Source organism: Schistocerca nitens, chromosome 11 (genome assembly GCF_023898315.1).
Source record: "Schistocerca nitens isolate TAMUIC-IGC-003100 chromosome 11, iqSchNite1.1, whole genome shotgun sequence".
Classification (NCBI taxonomy): domain Eukaryota; kingdom Metazoa; phylum Arthropoda; class Insecta; order Orthoptera; family Acrididae; genus Schistocerca; species Schistocerca nitens.
This window is the reverse complement of record NC_064624.1, coordinates 156,176,757-156,191,611: the sequence shown is the minus strand read 5'-3', so window position 1 is coordinate 156,191,611 and position 14,855 is coordinate 156,176,757. Positions and strand designations below refer to the sequence as shown.

At 39.1% G+C, this 14,855-nt stretch overlaps 1 protein-coding gene across 3 annotated transcripts in view; it reads left to right on the top strand.

The window, feature by feature from the left end:
- Positions 1 to 14,855, top strand: part of LOC126213059 (dynamin-like 120 kDa protein, mitochondrial) — a 228,132-nt gene that overhangs the window by 140,744 nt on the left and 72,533 nt on the right. For all 3 annotated transcript variants that reach the window (XM_049940634.1, XM_049940633.1, XM_049940632.1), the window contains 2 exons: positions 7,249 to 7,479; positions 9,506 to 9,651. In XM_049940634.1, coding sequence (XP_049796591.1) covers positions 7,249 to 7,479; positions 9,506 to 9,651 — 377 coding nt within the window. The remainder of the gene's footprint in view (positions 1 to 7,248; positions 7,480 to 9,505; positions 9,652 to 14,855) is intronic.

Genomic DNA, 14,855 nt, shown 5'->3' with positions numbered 1-14,855 from the left:
TCGATGAATAGTACACTTCTCGAGGCTGTCAATTCAACTAAGTACCTGGGTGTTAAAATTACGAACAACTTCAGTTGGAAAGAGCACATAGATAATATTGTGGGGAAGGAGAGCCAAAGGTTGCGTTTCATTGGCAGGACACTTAGAAGATGCAACAAGTCCTCTAAAGAGACAGCTCGTCCTCTGTTAGAATATTGTTGTGCGGTGTGGGATCCTTACCAGGTGGGATTGACGGAGGTTGAGCCCAACCTACATAGGCAGGAATGATCATCAAAATAAAATAAGAGAAATCAGAGCTCGAACAGAAAGGTTTAGGCGTTCATTTTTCCCGCACGCTGTTCGGGAGTGGAATGGTAGAAAGATAGTATGATTGTGGTTCAATGAACCCTCTGTCAAGCACTTAAATGTGAATTGCAGAGTAATCATGTAGATGTAGATGTAGATGTAGATCTGGTGGAGTTGCTAGTAATTCTGGTTGAATTGTGGTTTGGCTGTGGAGCTGGAACCTCATGGGTTGGTCTCCTCTGACCAGCACCAACTGAGCAGCTTGACAGACTCTTGTTGTTTACCGAATGTTGTGGCCAGTGTCTGGTACACTTATTTAGTGGTTAGAGAATTCATGTAGTCACACAGCTAACAAAAATCATTTGTCCTTAGATGTAGCTAAGTGATTAAAGAACTCTGGTTTAAACTCAACAAAGATTGACTGATCTCTTAACTCGCACGTAGGAGAGTAGTGAGCAAACGGAATCTCACCAGAAGATTACACAGTATATACACACTATCCGTTAAACTTTGGCTATACAATAAATCACTCAAATCTAAAGGCTGTAAATTCAACTAAATACCTAGGAATTACAATTACAAGCAACTTAATTAGAAGGAACACGTAGAAAATGTTGTGGGGAAGTCTGACCAAAGACTGCGTTTTATTAACAGGACATTTAGAAAATGTAACAGCTGTACTAAGAAGACTGCCTACACTACGCTTGTCCATCCTCTTTTAGAATACTACTGCCTGGTGTGGGATCCTTACCAGCAAGGATTGACAGAGTACATTGAAAAAGTTCAAAGAAAGGCAGCATGTTGTGTATTATCACAAAACAGGGTAGAGAGTGTCACTGAAATGATACAGGATTCGGGTTGTACATAATTAAAACAAAGGCATTTCTCGTTGCGGAGAAATCTCACAAAGTTCCTGTCACCAACTTTCTCCTCTGAATACCTACATTGGGAGAGACATGATAAAATAAGGGAAATCAGAGCTCCCATCAAAGATATAGGTGTTCGTTCTTTCTGCGTGCTATAAGAGATTGGAATAATAGAGAATTGTGAAGTTGCTTCAATGAACCCTCTGCCAGGCACTTAAATATGATTTGCAGAGTATCCATGTAGATGTAGATGTAGAACACTGGATCTTGTTACATGTAGAAGGTAGTAGAATTGAATATTCAAATTAAAATTTACTGGGGTCTGGGGTTTATGAAACTCGTGACCATTTACACTTTATCCACTACACTGTAATGATATTGGATTCTTTGTCTTCACCTGTGATCATTTACTTAAGGTCTTTCCCCAGTACCAATTACAAAAAGACAAATTAAAACAATCTTCCTATTCAGTGACCTTTTATTTTCTTCATGACTTGTTTGGAGGGCATGTACGCTGTTTATTGTGGAATCAGTGGCTTACATGAGACTTTCTTTTGCTTTTATAGTGTTGCCATTTTTATTTCAATGTTTAAATTTATCTCGAGCAGTGTATACTAAATATTATTCCACCTGTCAGACTTCTTCACCTAATTGTGCAGTATGAGGTGGAAGACAATGACAGAACAAACTGTACTTTTCTCAGATAAATGTGCTGTCACTTCTCTTAAATATGTGTTATGTGTTCCTCAACACCAATATGGAAATCATTACATAATTAACACTTTAATCTTCATCTCAAAGTAAAAACAGTACTTACAAACTCTGACTTCAGAAATCAGACACAGAACCGACAGTTCCAAATAACAGACCAGGAGAAATCTACAATACAGTTCTCATTTGTATCCCAACTCAATATAGACATTGTTCAGTATGCTTCCCTTCATTCCCAGTACAATACGCAAATCCATTGTGGACCAGCAATTCGTGGAACGTACAGGTGCGCCATCACAGGCACTACTACTTATGAAGTTACTGTGGTCGCCATCCTGTCTTGAAGAGTTGTGTGGTCTTTTAGTCTGTTTCTCCAAATGAAAATAAATAATAAATCCACACATTAGTTGTACTCTTCTATGTAGCAATATTTACTTTTCTTTTTGTAAGTAACTTCCGTTGGTAAGGAATATGTAAGGATGCATATCATTCTGCCAGAATGATAAGTAACACCACACTAGGTGTAGCCAGTTGTCTGCCTTAATTTCATTTTAAATATGTTCCAGCAGAAAGAACATTGAGACATAAGTGAAATGATGTGTGTGGCAGATGATTCATTACATCCAGGTAAATAAATTTCATTTAATCCACCCTTCTTCCTTGGATGTGGGTACAAGCCTTTGAAATGTGTCATGGAAGAAACTACAACTCAGAAACAATACACAGAAAAATGTTTTTTTGTTGACTGAACACTTACAAGATGCAACAAATCTAGTAAAGAGACTGTCTACGCAACCATTGTCGTTTGCCCTCTTCTTAAGTATTGCTGTGCAGCACGTGATCCTTACCAGTTAGAATTGACAGAGGACATATAAAAAGTTCAGAGACTGGCAACTTGTTTAGTATTATTGCAAAATGAGGGGGGGGGGGGGGGGGGGGGAGTGTGTCACAGATATGATAAATGGGTAGGTGTGGCAGTGATTAAAACAAAACTCAAAACTATTTTTTGTTGTAACAGCATCTGTTCAAATTTTAATTACCAACTTCTTCCTCTAAATGTGAAAATATTGTTTAGAGTCCAACCTACATAGACAGAAATGACTGTTGCTAGAAAATAAGAGAAATCAGAGCTCGCGCAGAAAAATTAATTTTTGTTTTGTACTGTTTGAGACTGTAGCAGTAGATATACATTCTTAAACTGGTTCGATGCCCCCTCTGCCAAACACTTTAAGGGCAAATTGCAGAGTAATGATGTAAATGAAGATATAGAAAATAAAAGTTTACCAATGCTGATAAATGTTGTAATTAGCTTGTGTACTGTACCTAATTGCAGTTTCCAAATGACAGTCTGACATGGATGACTTAAAGGTCATTGACATTCAGTTTGGAAACAATTTGAAATAAGTCCTCACAGGAGGTAGCACTCTCAAGGAAATGACCTATATACATAAATGTGAGAGGATGATATATGAGAGTGCCCATGTTCGTAAGTTATTTTTTTAAATTGTATATTTAAGCCACAAATCATGCAGGGGTACCATTAATGGGTTGGGTTTATTACCAAGTTGACATCAATCTGTTTAAAAACAGAGAAAATTTGGATTGTAGAATACCAGAAACCTAAACTAGTTGTTATACACAATTACACATACTTGAATATGATAAATAGTTAAGTAGTCAACCAAATATGCTCAGAGAGGCACTCAAAATATAAAAGTATCTGCACTACGGTTGTTGTAACTGAAAGCTACAAGTAAGAATGTAATTCTATGAAGTTCGTATCTCTTACATCCATAAAATATTATTAAAACTATTCACAGTATAGAATTGATGGTGAGGAAAGCCTTCTCAGAGTGAAAACTAGTAGGAAACTAGTGTCACGATCCGGCCTCACATGGGTAGCATGAAATATCAGCGGCTGGAAAACTTGTTTGGCATAGCAGTTATTTTGTTTATGGCCTGCTGGCAAGAGTTACGATTAAAATTCAGAGAACTATGTTAGGTAACTTAAGATAAACTCTGAATACTATTATAACTAAATTATTTAAGCTGTGCACACCAGGGAAGTTCTCAGGAGGCACTACTTAGTTGACAGTCATCGTCATAGGTCACCCGATTTACACAAAATGTTTATAAATCACACAAAAACATTTCTTATGAATCACTCTGTATATTAATGAGAACAGTATCAAAATCCATACAATAGTTCCTGAGATTAGCCTTCACACACAGACAGAAAAATATGTTGGGGGACTTTAATTTACTAATTTGTATACATTATGTACCTACTGGTGTAGAGGTGTAGATAAGTTACATATACAATATTTTAGAAGTGGGACAGGTGAAGCTTGCCTGATTATGCTCTTTGCAAGTAGCAAACTGATGGCTAGCAGTTGCAAAAGTAGTTAAATGGCCAGAATGAAGCTACTATTAAATATATTTGAAGCAACAGGAAGAAAAAAGGGGGGCAGGAGGAGGGGCATGTGGCATGACGACCTGGTAAGAAAAGAAACCCTGACGAAGAAAAGGGTAAACAGACTGGGGAGAAGAGACAACATACGGGCTAGAAACACTTCAAAAAAGGCTGTGATTTGGAAGTGGCTTTGCCTTTCAGTATGTTGTTGTTGTTGTGGTCTTCAGTCCTGAGACTGGTTTGATGCAGCTCTCCGTGCTACCCTATCCTGTGCAAGTTTCTTCATCTCCCAGTACCTACTGCAACCTACATCCTTCTGAATCTGCTTAGTGTATTCATCTCTTGGTTTCCCTCTACGATTTTTACCCTCCACGCTGCCCTCCAATGCTAAATTTGTGATCGCTTGATGCCTCAGAACATGTGCTACTAACCGGTCCCTTCTTCTTGTCAAGTTGTGCCACAAACTCCTCTTCTCCCCAATTCTATTCAATACCTCCTCATTAATTATGTGATCTACCCATCTAATCTTCAGCATTCTTCTGTAGCACCACATTTCGAAAGCTTCTATTCTCTTCCTGTCCAAACTATTTATCGTCCATGTTTCACTTCCATACATGGCTACACTCCATACAAATACTTTCAGAAACGACTTCCTGACACTTAAATCTATACTCGATGTTAACAAATTTCTCTTCTTCAGAAACGCTTTCCTTGCCATTGCCAGTCTACATTTTATATCCTCTCTACTTCGACCATCATCAGTTATTTTACTCCCTAAATAGCAAAACTCCTTTACTATTTTAAGCATCTCATTTCCTAATCTAATTCCCTCAGCATCACCCGACTTAATTCGACTACATTCCATTATCCTCATTTTGCTTTTGTTGATATTCATCTTATATCCTCCTTTCAAGACACTCCATTCCGTTCAACTGCTCTTCCAAGACCTTTGCTGTCTCTGACAGAATTACAATGTCATCGGCGAACCTCAAAGTTTTTACTTCTTCTCCATGGATTTTAATACCTACTCCGAATTTTTCTTTTTTTTCCTTTACTGCTTGTTCAATATACAGATTGAATAACATCGGGGAGAGGCTACAATCCTGTCTCACTCCCTTCCCAACCACTGCCTCCCTTTCATGTCCCTCGACTCTTATAACTGCCATCTGCTTTCTATACAAATTGTAAATAGCCTTTCGCTCCCTGTATTTTACCCCTGCCACCTTCAGAATTTGAAAGAGTGTTCCAGTCAACATTTTCAAAAGCTTTCTCTAAGTCTACAAATGCTAGAAACGTAGTTTTGCCTTTCCTGAATCTTTCTTTTAAGATAAGTCGTAAGGTCAGTATTGCCTCACGTGTTCCAATATTTCTACGAAATCCAAACTGATCTTCCCCGATGTCGGCTTCTACCAGTTTTTCCATTCGCCTGTAAAGAATTCGTGTTAGTATTTTGCAGCTGTGACTTATTAAACTGATAGTTCGGTAATTTTCACATCTGTCAACACCTGCTTTCTTTGGGATTGGAATTATTATATTCTTCTTGAAGTCTGAGGGTATTTCGCCTGTCTCATACATCTTGCTCACCAGATGGTAGAGATTTGTCACGACTGGCTCTCCCAAGGCCGTCAGTAGTTCTAATGGAATGTTGTCTACTCCCGGGGTCTTATTTCGGCTCAGGTCTTTCAATGCTCTGTCAAACTCTTTACACAGTATCGTATCTCCCATTTTATCTTCATCTACATTCTCTTCCATTTCTATAATATTGTCCTCAAGTACATCGCCCTTGTATAGATCCGCTATATACTCCTTCCACCTTTCTGCTTTCCCTTCTTTGCTTAGAACTGGGTTTCCATCTGAGCTATTGATATTCATACAAGTGGTTCTCTTTTCTCCAAACGTCTCTTTAATTTTTCTGTAGGCAGTATCTATCTTACCCCTAGTGAGACAAGCCTCTACATCTTTACATTTGTCCTCTAGCCATCCCTGCTTAGCCATTTTGCTCTTCCTGTCGATCTCATTTTTGAGATGTTTGTATTCCTTTTTGCCTGCTTCATTTACTGCATTTTTATATTTTCTCCTTTCATCAATTAAATTCAATATTTCTTCTGTTACCCAAGGATTTCTGTTAGCCCTCGTCTTTTTACCTACTTGATCCTCTGCTGCCTTCACTACTTCATCCCTCAGAGCTACCCATTCTACTTCTACTGTATTTCTTTCCCCCACTGCTGTCAATTGTTCCCTTATGCTCTCCCTGAAACGCTGTACAACCTCTGGTTTAGTCAGTTTATCCAGGTCCCATCTCCTTAAATTCCTACCTTTTGCAGTTTCTTCAATTTTAATCTGTGGTTCATAACCAATAGATTGTGGTCAGAGTCCACATCTGCCCCTGGAAATGTCTTACAATTTAAGACCTGGTTCCTAAATCTCTGTCTTACCATTATATAATCTGTCTGATACCTTTTAGTATCTCCGGGATTCTTCCATGTATACAACCTTCTTTTATGATTCTTGAACCAAGTGTTAGCTATAATTAAGTTATGCTCTGTGCAAAATTCTACCAGACGGCTTCCTCTTTCATTTCTTAGCCCCAATCCATATTCACCTACTATGTTTCCTTCTCTACCTTTTCCTGCACTCGAATTCCAGTCACCCGTGACTATTAAATTTTCGTCTCCCTTCACTATCTGAATAATTTCTTTTATCTCATCATACATTTCATGAATTTCTTCGTCATCTGCAGAGCTAGTCGGCATATAAACTTGTACTACTGTAGTAGGTGTGGGCTTCGTGTCTATCTTGGCCACAATAATGCGTTCACTATGCTGTTTGTAGTAGCACGCCTTTGAGTAAGTGAGAAAAAATAATAATGTAGAATTAAATTTCTGATGTTGTGTATGTACTTTCTGTTGATAATGCTTTATAATACAGTGGCATAATATGGCAGAGGAGTAAGTGTCAGCTAAATATGTGCAGACGCAGACAACCGACATGGCCACGGACACGCGGGAGGCGATCCGGCAGATGTCACAGGCGTACATGTCGAACCCGAATGCCATCATCCTGTGCATCCAGGACGGCTCGGTGGATGCGGAGCGCTCGAACGTGACCGACCTCGTCGCACAGATGGACCCCCAGGGCAAGCGCACCATCTTCGTGCTCACCAAGGTCGACATGGCCGAGGAGTCGCTCGCCAATCCGGAGAGGGTGAGTACGTTTCAGTTATACACACATTCTGTGGGTCATAATTGTGATTTTTCCGTATGATGTGGAACTAGAAAGTTTCACAATTACAGTTTGAAAAGTGAAATTGTGTCGGGGGTGAATCAAAATTAAAATTATTAATATTCTCTCTCTTCTCCTTTCTCAGTTTTCATAAGCAACAACTATGTAATATTTATCAAATTTGAACGTGTTCTCCTTTCTGTATAACATTTCTCTGATCATTGCAACTTAATTTTTTCGACGTCTCAAAACTAAAATTCACATCAGTAGTGGTTTAGTGATTTCTACTTACGAAACCAAAAGTTTTGCAAAAATCAAATGGTGGAAAGTCCAGGATGGAATAACAGCAATGTGGAAAGGACATACTTTTACTCATCAGGTAGAAGAGGGGTTCATTCACAGACTGGCACAATGAAAAAAATACTAGAAATATTTAAGCTTTCAAACAAAATTATTCTTCAGGCGTGTAACTCTCAACATTCAGACAGCAACTTACACACACGTGGTTGCTTTATCTGGATACTGAGGCCCACCTGTGACTGTATCTGATGTGAGCAGCTGTCTGTTGAGGTAAGTGATGAGGGTAAGCAGGGTAGTATTCCTTTCATTGTGCCTGTCTGCGACTCACTTCCTCCTGTATCTGGTGGATTTTACATAAATTGTATTTGTCTTATTAGTATTGTTGTTTTTCACATCTTTGGAATTACATGGGGATGGCATACTTGGAGCTTCTCACAGACAGTCCATATAGTGTTGATTGCTCCCTGCAGTGCCTACTGTGACTGCGGGATTTATGTTGTCGAATTATTTCCGTTGCACGTCTCGTGGGGAGTACGCCAAACAAATAATAAAAATATAAAACAAATATCTGAACTTACATAGACATTCATCTATGTATAAGTAAAAGGGATTTGGAATGCCCTTTTTCTCTTTAAGTATGATTAAAATTACTATAAAATTAGTTGTACACATTTAATTTTTTTTATTTAGTAAGTTTTTCCTCCACACAACAGTTTTTCTTCAACATAACCAATACTCGAAAATTACTGCGTTTGTTACATAAGATCTTAATTTATCTCCTCAGGATGTCCCTCCAGGTGTTTCAATCTTGTAGATCTTGTTCCTCTGCCCCAAGTCTTCTCACTGTCAAGTGTACATTTTGGAGCCAGGTGGTCATAGGAAATCCTCTTCTCTTTTCCCCTCCAGTTCCCATTCCAGGATCAGTTCTGGTATTCTGGTTTCCTCCATTCTTCTTTTTCTTGTATCAATCACATCTTGTATTCTTTCTCGTACTTCCATTCTCTTAATTATTTCATTATTTCTTATTTTCTCTTTACTAGAAATTCTTGTGGACCTTCTTCAGAAGTCCATTTCTGCTGCTTGCAGTTTTTTTTGTATTTCAGATTAGTAGTCCAAGTCTCCAGCCCATACATAGCTATGCTCTCTAGTATCAATTTATGTATGATTCTTATGATTAGTTATTAAATTTCTGCTCCACAAGATTGAGTTCAGCATTCCAATAATCTTCCTTCAACTGCTAATTCTTTTATTAATTTCTAACTGTGATTTTTCACTCCAACTTTAAAGTGGATTCCAAATAACAGAAAGTATTGGCCACCTTAATTTTCTTTTCTCCTATGCATAAGTAATCAGGATCATTATTGAGGTATTCTGTGTTCTGATAGTTAATCTTTAGTTCTCAGTTCCTGTTTTCCATTGCTAACTGGTTACATATATAATTTGCGTCGTCCCCATCTTGTGATATTACTACTTGATCATCCGCAAATAATAGGTGGTGTAAATAAACTCCATCTGTAATTTCTAGCCACATACCAGAGCTACAGACACATTCCTATAAACAAACACAAAATTAATTAGCTGTATGACTACCCATCAGAAAGTACACCTGCTATGCAGCAATTTAGTTTTGCCATAAATCATTAGAGTAACTTCCATATGTCAAAATGGGTGTGAGAATTACAACTGGCATGTTGACTTGCATGTGCAGATGAAGAAGATCCTGGCAGGCAAACTGTTCCCGATGAAGGCGTTGGGCTACTTTGCTGTGGTGACTGGTCGTGGTCAACAGGACGACTCCATCCAGAGCATCAAAGAGTATGAGGAGCGATTCTTCAGGAACTCCAAGCTCTTCAAGTGAGTCGAACATTACCAGTAATCACATTACATGTTAAATTTTTCTAATTAAGACCATTTTCTAGCATAGTGTTGCATAGTATCGGCTTTCAAACTGGAAACTGCTGATTACCTTTACCCTTTACCTTTAGCTTTACCTTTGTGTGTGACCACTAAGGCTGTCAGTCCCTCCCCCCTCCCCTCCCCCCTCTCTCTCTTTTCCCATTGAAATTCAAAATTGCTACACCACATTTCTATGAATAACTTTCAAGACTCTTTTTGATTTAACAGTTTGTATATTCTCTTCCACAATACATACATTAATCACATTACACTACCATCTTCTCAGTTCAGTATACAGAATAAGAATAATATATCAGAAGTTGATTTTGCATTCATCGCTCATATATATCTCTACTTTGGAAGTCTGCACATCTCTTGAGACAGGTCTGGAATCTGGCAAATACTAATTTCCATGTCCAAGCAACTATTTCCTCTCACAAAGTCACTGCAGTCGCCATTATGTGTTGGAAGATCTACATTGGCCCCAGTGTAGGTCACCACATGCTGAATAAAAATAGTATCCCCAACCAATAACTGTACCCTTACACCTGACACATTATTTTATTATTTTTAGTCGAGAGTATCATTTGTCTGTAAGAAGACGTAGGCATATCCATCAGTACTCTGGAATGGTACTTATCTCCATACTGTTCAGAAGGTGGTGTTGCTATAGTCCGATTAATATTACCTCATAGTTGATGTCTGTCACTTGCTACTACGGTGTTACCATATCGGCTGCTGCCTACCGCTCAGTTATAACTGACACACAAACGTGGCAGGTCCATTCACAAATGCTGTTAATGTGAAATGCAGAGCAATGTTGGAAGCGGCAACTGCGAGATATATTGGAAATGTGAGATGCTGTGTTGACAGCTGATTTTAAATGACCAATGAATGAACTGTGGCAAATGACACGTTTTGCAGTGTACCTAAGGAAATGGTGGTCAACAATGTGCAGCAGAACTAAAAGCACGATCACTCTGTTCACAGTGATTAAAGCTAACTTCTACGCCCAAACTCGAGACACACACACACACACACACACACACACACACACACACACAATGCAGTTGCAGTGCTAAAAGCAAACTGTAATTTCTTACTATCATTGGTTACCTGAAACTGTCCTCACACTTGCTACACGAGCTGACACATTACCAACTGACGAGCAGTCCTTTTTGCCATTTTGTTAGAGATTATAGGCGACACAAGCAGATTGAAAATGGAAAAGGAATGATAGGAAGAAAAATAAGAGGAAATAAAAAAGTCAATACGATTGTGAAAATGACACAGAAAAGAACTAGTGATAAATAATAAATTTAAAACAGTTAATTGAATAACAATAATAATCAAATCATTGTGGTCAGATTTAGAAATAAAAAATAATTCACTATTTTTGATGCACGAGATAACCTACACATGAGGTTTCAATATTAACTGTTGCACTATGCAACCGTGCTATGTTATGTCGTTACATGTATCACTCTGGTGACCCAATCGCAACGATGTGATTTGGTATCCAAACAAATAAAGAAAGAACGCCAGACGAGGAATTTCAACTGAACTGATGAATTGTTGTGGCAGTTTGGCAACGGCAAACATTTCAGGTGTGATGTTTAGTGCTGTTATTGGAGGAAACCAGCTCCAACACTTCAAGTATCAACTATGAAGTAATTTTAATCAGACTGTAGTCCGTTCAAAATAGAGCAACTGCAGCTAGTGAAGAGATTGTGACTAAATAAATATGGTGTAACAGGACACTTTTCACAGAAAAAATTCTACCTACCGTATTTACTCGAATCTAAGCCGCACTCGATTCTAAGCCGCACCTGAAAAATGAGACTCGAAATCAAGGGAAAAAAATTTCCCGAATCTAAGCCGCACCTGAAATTTGAGACTCGAAATTTAAGGGGAGAGAGAAGTTTTAGGCCGCACCTCCAAATCGAAACAAAGTTGGTCCATTGTAATATGAGACACAATTTAGGTCGAATGAATGACGATACAGCTACAGTAGTTTGGTTCGAGTCGTAAGCTTAGCAGTTAAGCTTTACCAGGTAGCCATTGCTATGTGTCAGGCGCTCCGTCTGTATTTATACGGGTACCCTTCCTTTTTCACATGCTTCGCCTGGTTTGAATTGATTACTTAATTTTCTTTGATCTGATAAGTGCTGTTCTCTTTGTTATAGGTGTTTATGTCACACTAAGCTGAAAATGCGTTACTGTACTATGTCATGCATTGTTTCTCGCATTCTGATGATGAGTGTTTACAGCCTGTCGCCACTCGCGGCATGGCTTGCTTTTGTGCGCGCTACCACTGCTTACAATTTAAAAAAAAAAGAGAGGAATCGTCTCATTAGCGAAACAATGGCAAGAGACTGCTATTTGTTGTTACTTAACACTGCTGCTTTCTTTGATAATGATCAACAAGAACCAAATAATAGACTGCGTATGATTGAAGATGTTCTGAACGAGAGTTTAGCGAAAAATTTTCTCCGTTTGAAAATCTTTGCAGACGCCTCTTTAGTACATTACATTCTGCATAGAAATTAGTCATCTTAGATTCCAAAATCTAGTCAATTGCCGTGCTTCATTTCTGACTGTATCACTATTACTCATAAGAATAATATGAATATAAACATGACATGATATGTTTATTCTTCCGCGTTTGCTGTTGTCTCTATCTAGTTTTGTAGTTTATTAGGCAGACAGAATTTAAATGAGATAGCAGCAAACACGAAAGAATACATGGCAAAATGTTTGTATTCGTATTATTCTTATGGTGAAGAGAATAGTGCATGTGATTCACAATTCATAAAAGTTCCTATTAGCAACCATCTTTTCTCACAGGTAGGAAAAAATTCAGAACATAGAGTTGGCCATATTGACAAACATCCCAAACAGTCTTGCCAGTCGGATTTTCGTAGTACATTGAAACACCGCAACATTCAAAGATGAACAATATGGAATTTGTATTTACTTCGATGGATAATGTTTGAAAATGCTATGGTCGAAACTCAGGACGGAGGAAAAAAAAAAAAAAGCTCGTCTCCCCCCCCCCACCCCCCCACCCCACCCTCCCAATTTATTTACTGACGCAGAGGTTTTGGCGCCAGTATTTATCTTTGTGCCTGCAATGCATGCCTGTCGAGTATAGATTTAAGTGTCAGGAAGTCGTTTCTGAAAGTATTTGTATGGAGTGTAGCCGTGTATGGAAGTGAAACATGGACAATAAATAGTGTGGACAAGAAGAGAACAGAAGCTTTTGAAATGTGGTGCTACAGAAGAATGTTGAAGATTAGGTGGGTAGATCACGTAACTAATGAGGAGGTATTGAATAGGATTGGGGAAAAGAGAAGTTTGTGGCACAACTTGACTAGAAGAAGGGATCGGTTGGTAGGACATGTCCTGAGGCATCAAGGGATCACAAATTTAGCATTGGAGGGCAGTGTGGAGGGTAAAAATCGTAGAGGGAGACCAAGAGATGAATACACTAAGCAGATTCAGAAGGATGTAGGCTGCAGTAGGTACTGGGAGATGAAGAAGCTTGCACAGGATAGAGTAGCATGGAGAGCTGCATCAAACCAGTCTCAGGACTGAAGACCACAACAACAACATGGATGCCTGTGTAGCGCTACATATATTCGACAGCAGAAGTTAGTTGTGGCGACACCTACCAACATTTTTCAGAACTTCCGCTTACTTTGCACTTGATTCTCCTTGTAAGCTGCAGGCAGTTTTTTGGATTACAAAAACCGGAAAAAAAGTGCGGCTTAGATTCGAGTAAATACAGTTAGTCAGAAACACTGTTAAAAAGAAGATTTCTACATACAGATTTGAGGGAGTGGAAGCCACATTTCACTTCACAGAAAATATTTGTAACAAGAAAGAAATCTGCTCCTGGAACTGCAAAATTGAAGTTCTAAAACTGTGATCAAACCAGAGGCAACGTGTGCATCAGAGACGCTTACTCCTGACACGAGACATTATAGGAGAAGTGAGTAGTAAAATAATGGGAAATAACAAGAAAATCTTTACAGGAGTTAAAGCTGGAATACATCTCCCAAAACACAGTGCAGAAAGCTCCTGCCAGATCTGTGATTACACTGCCTATGTGTAGAATCTGACTGCTGGGACAACTAGTAAGAATGGACTCGAACAGCTCCATCAGACAGACTCGTGCAGTCTTCAAAAATGTTATTAACTGACCCAAACTAATGCAAACAAACAAAAAAAGTGTTAAGGGATTAGGACCACCAGTTTTACAGAACTGAGATGCAATCTCGATGAAAACGAGAGGAGGGCCAAACAGCGGATATGGATGGAACAACAGAAACGAACTCAGTTATTGGTCTTCCTTTTAGCACAGTATTCTTTAATTACTTATTTGAGAAAGAAAAAGATTAACATTTTATTTTGTTTATTTCAAGAGGTAAATTAATTTGGGGAAAAAAAATGCACTGCCTGACAATAAAAGTGAAGCACCCTGAAGTATGGTCAGCTGTCAGTGGGACATAATATAAGTATATCATGGTGGCTATGTAAACAATTTGAGTTGTGGAATCGTACAGAGTTTGAAAGGGGCCTCACTGTGGCTCTCTATTTGGGCAGCTGGTCGAATCCCACAGTGCCGGATGTGACAGTGGCCGATGTTGAACAGCACGAGATAAGAGGATAAGCATTTTGTCACCTCGGACTCGGTCGACCACATCTGAGCACCGTGAGGTCTGATCGCTGTATTGTGCACCGAGCACCTCGTAACCCCTTCACGTCAGTACTCGTCATTTGAGAACGAGTAACGGGCTTCCGACATCATTCTTTGCCATTGTGCCGTGCATTTGAAGTGGTGACATTAACAGACAGTGCAGAATTCTGACAAATGGCATCACATTGCATTCGTCGATGCACTCTCCCGGGAGACTGGCATCGGTGAATGTGGTAGCAATCTGGGGAGACGAGCTGATCTTCCAATGTTTCAGAGAAGCACAGGGGCATTACTCCTGTCATCGTGGTGTGGGGAACCGTCAGGTATGACCCGGTAGTGATTGAGGGAAGCCTAATGGCGCAGTGCTACATCACATTCTCAGTCTTTGTTCTTTGTGTGTTATGCCTCGTGCACGTTTTGCCGCTTGTGTGAAAGAGTATCGTACTGTCATTTTTCAATA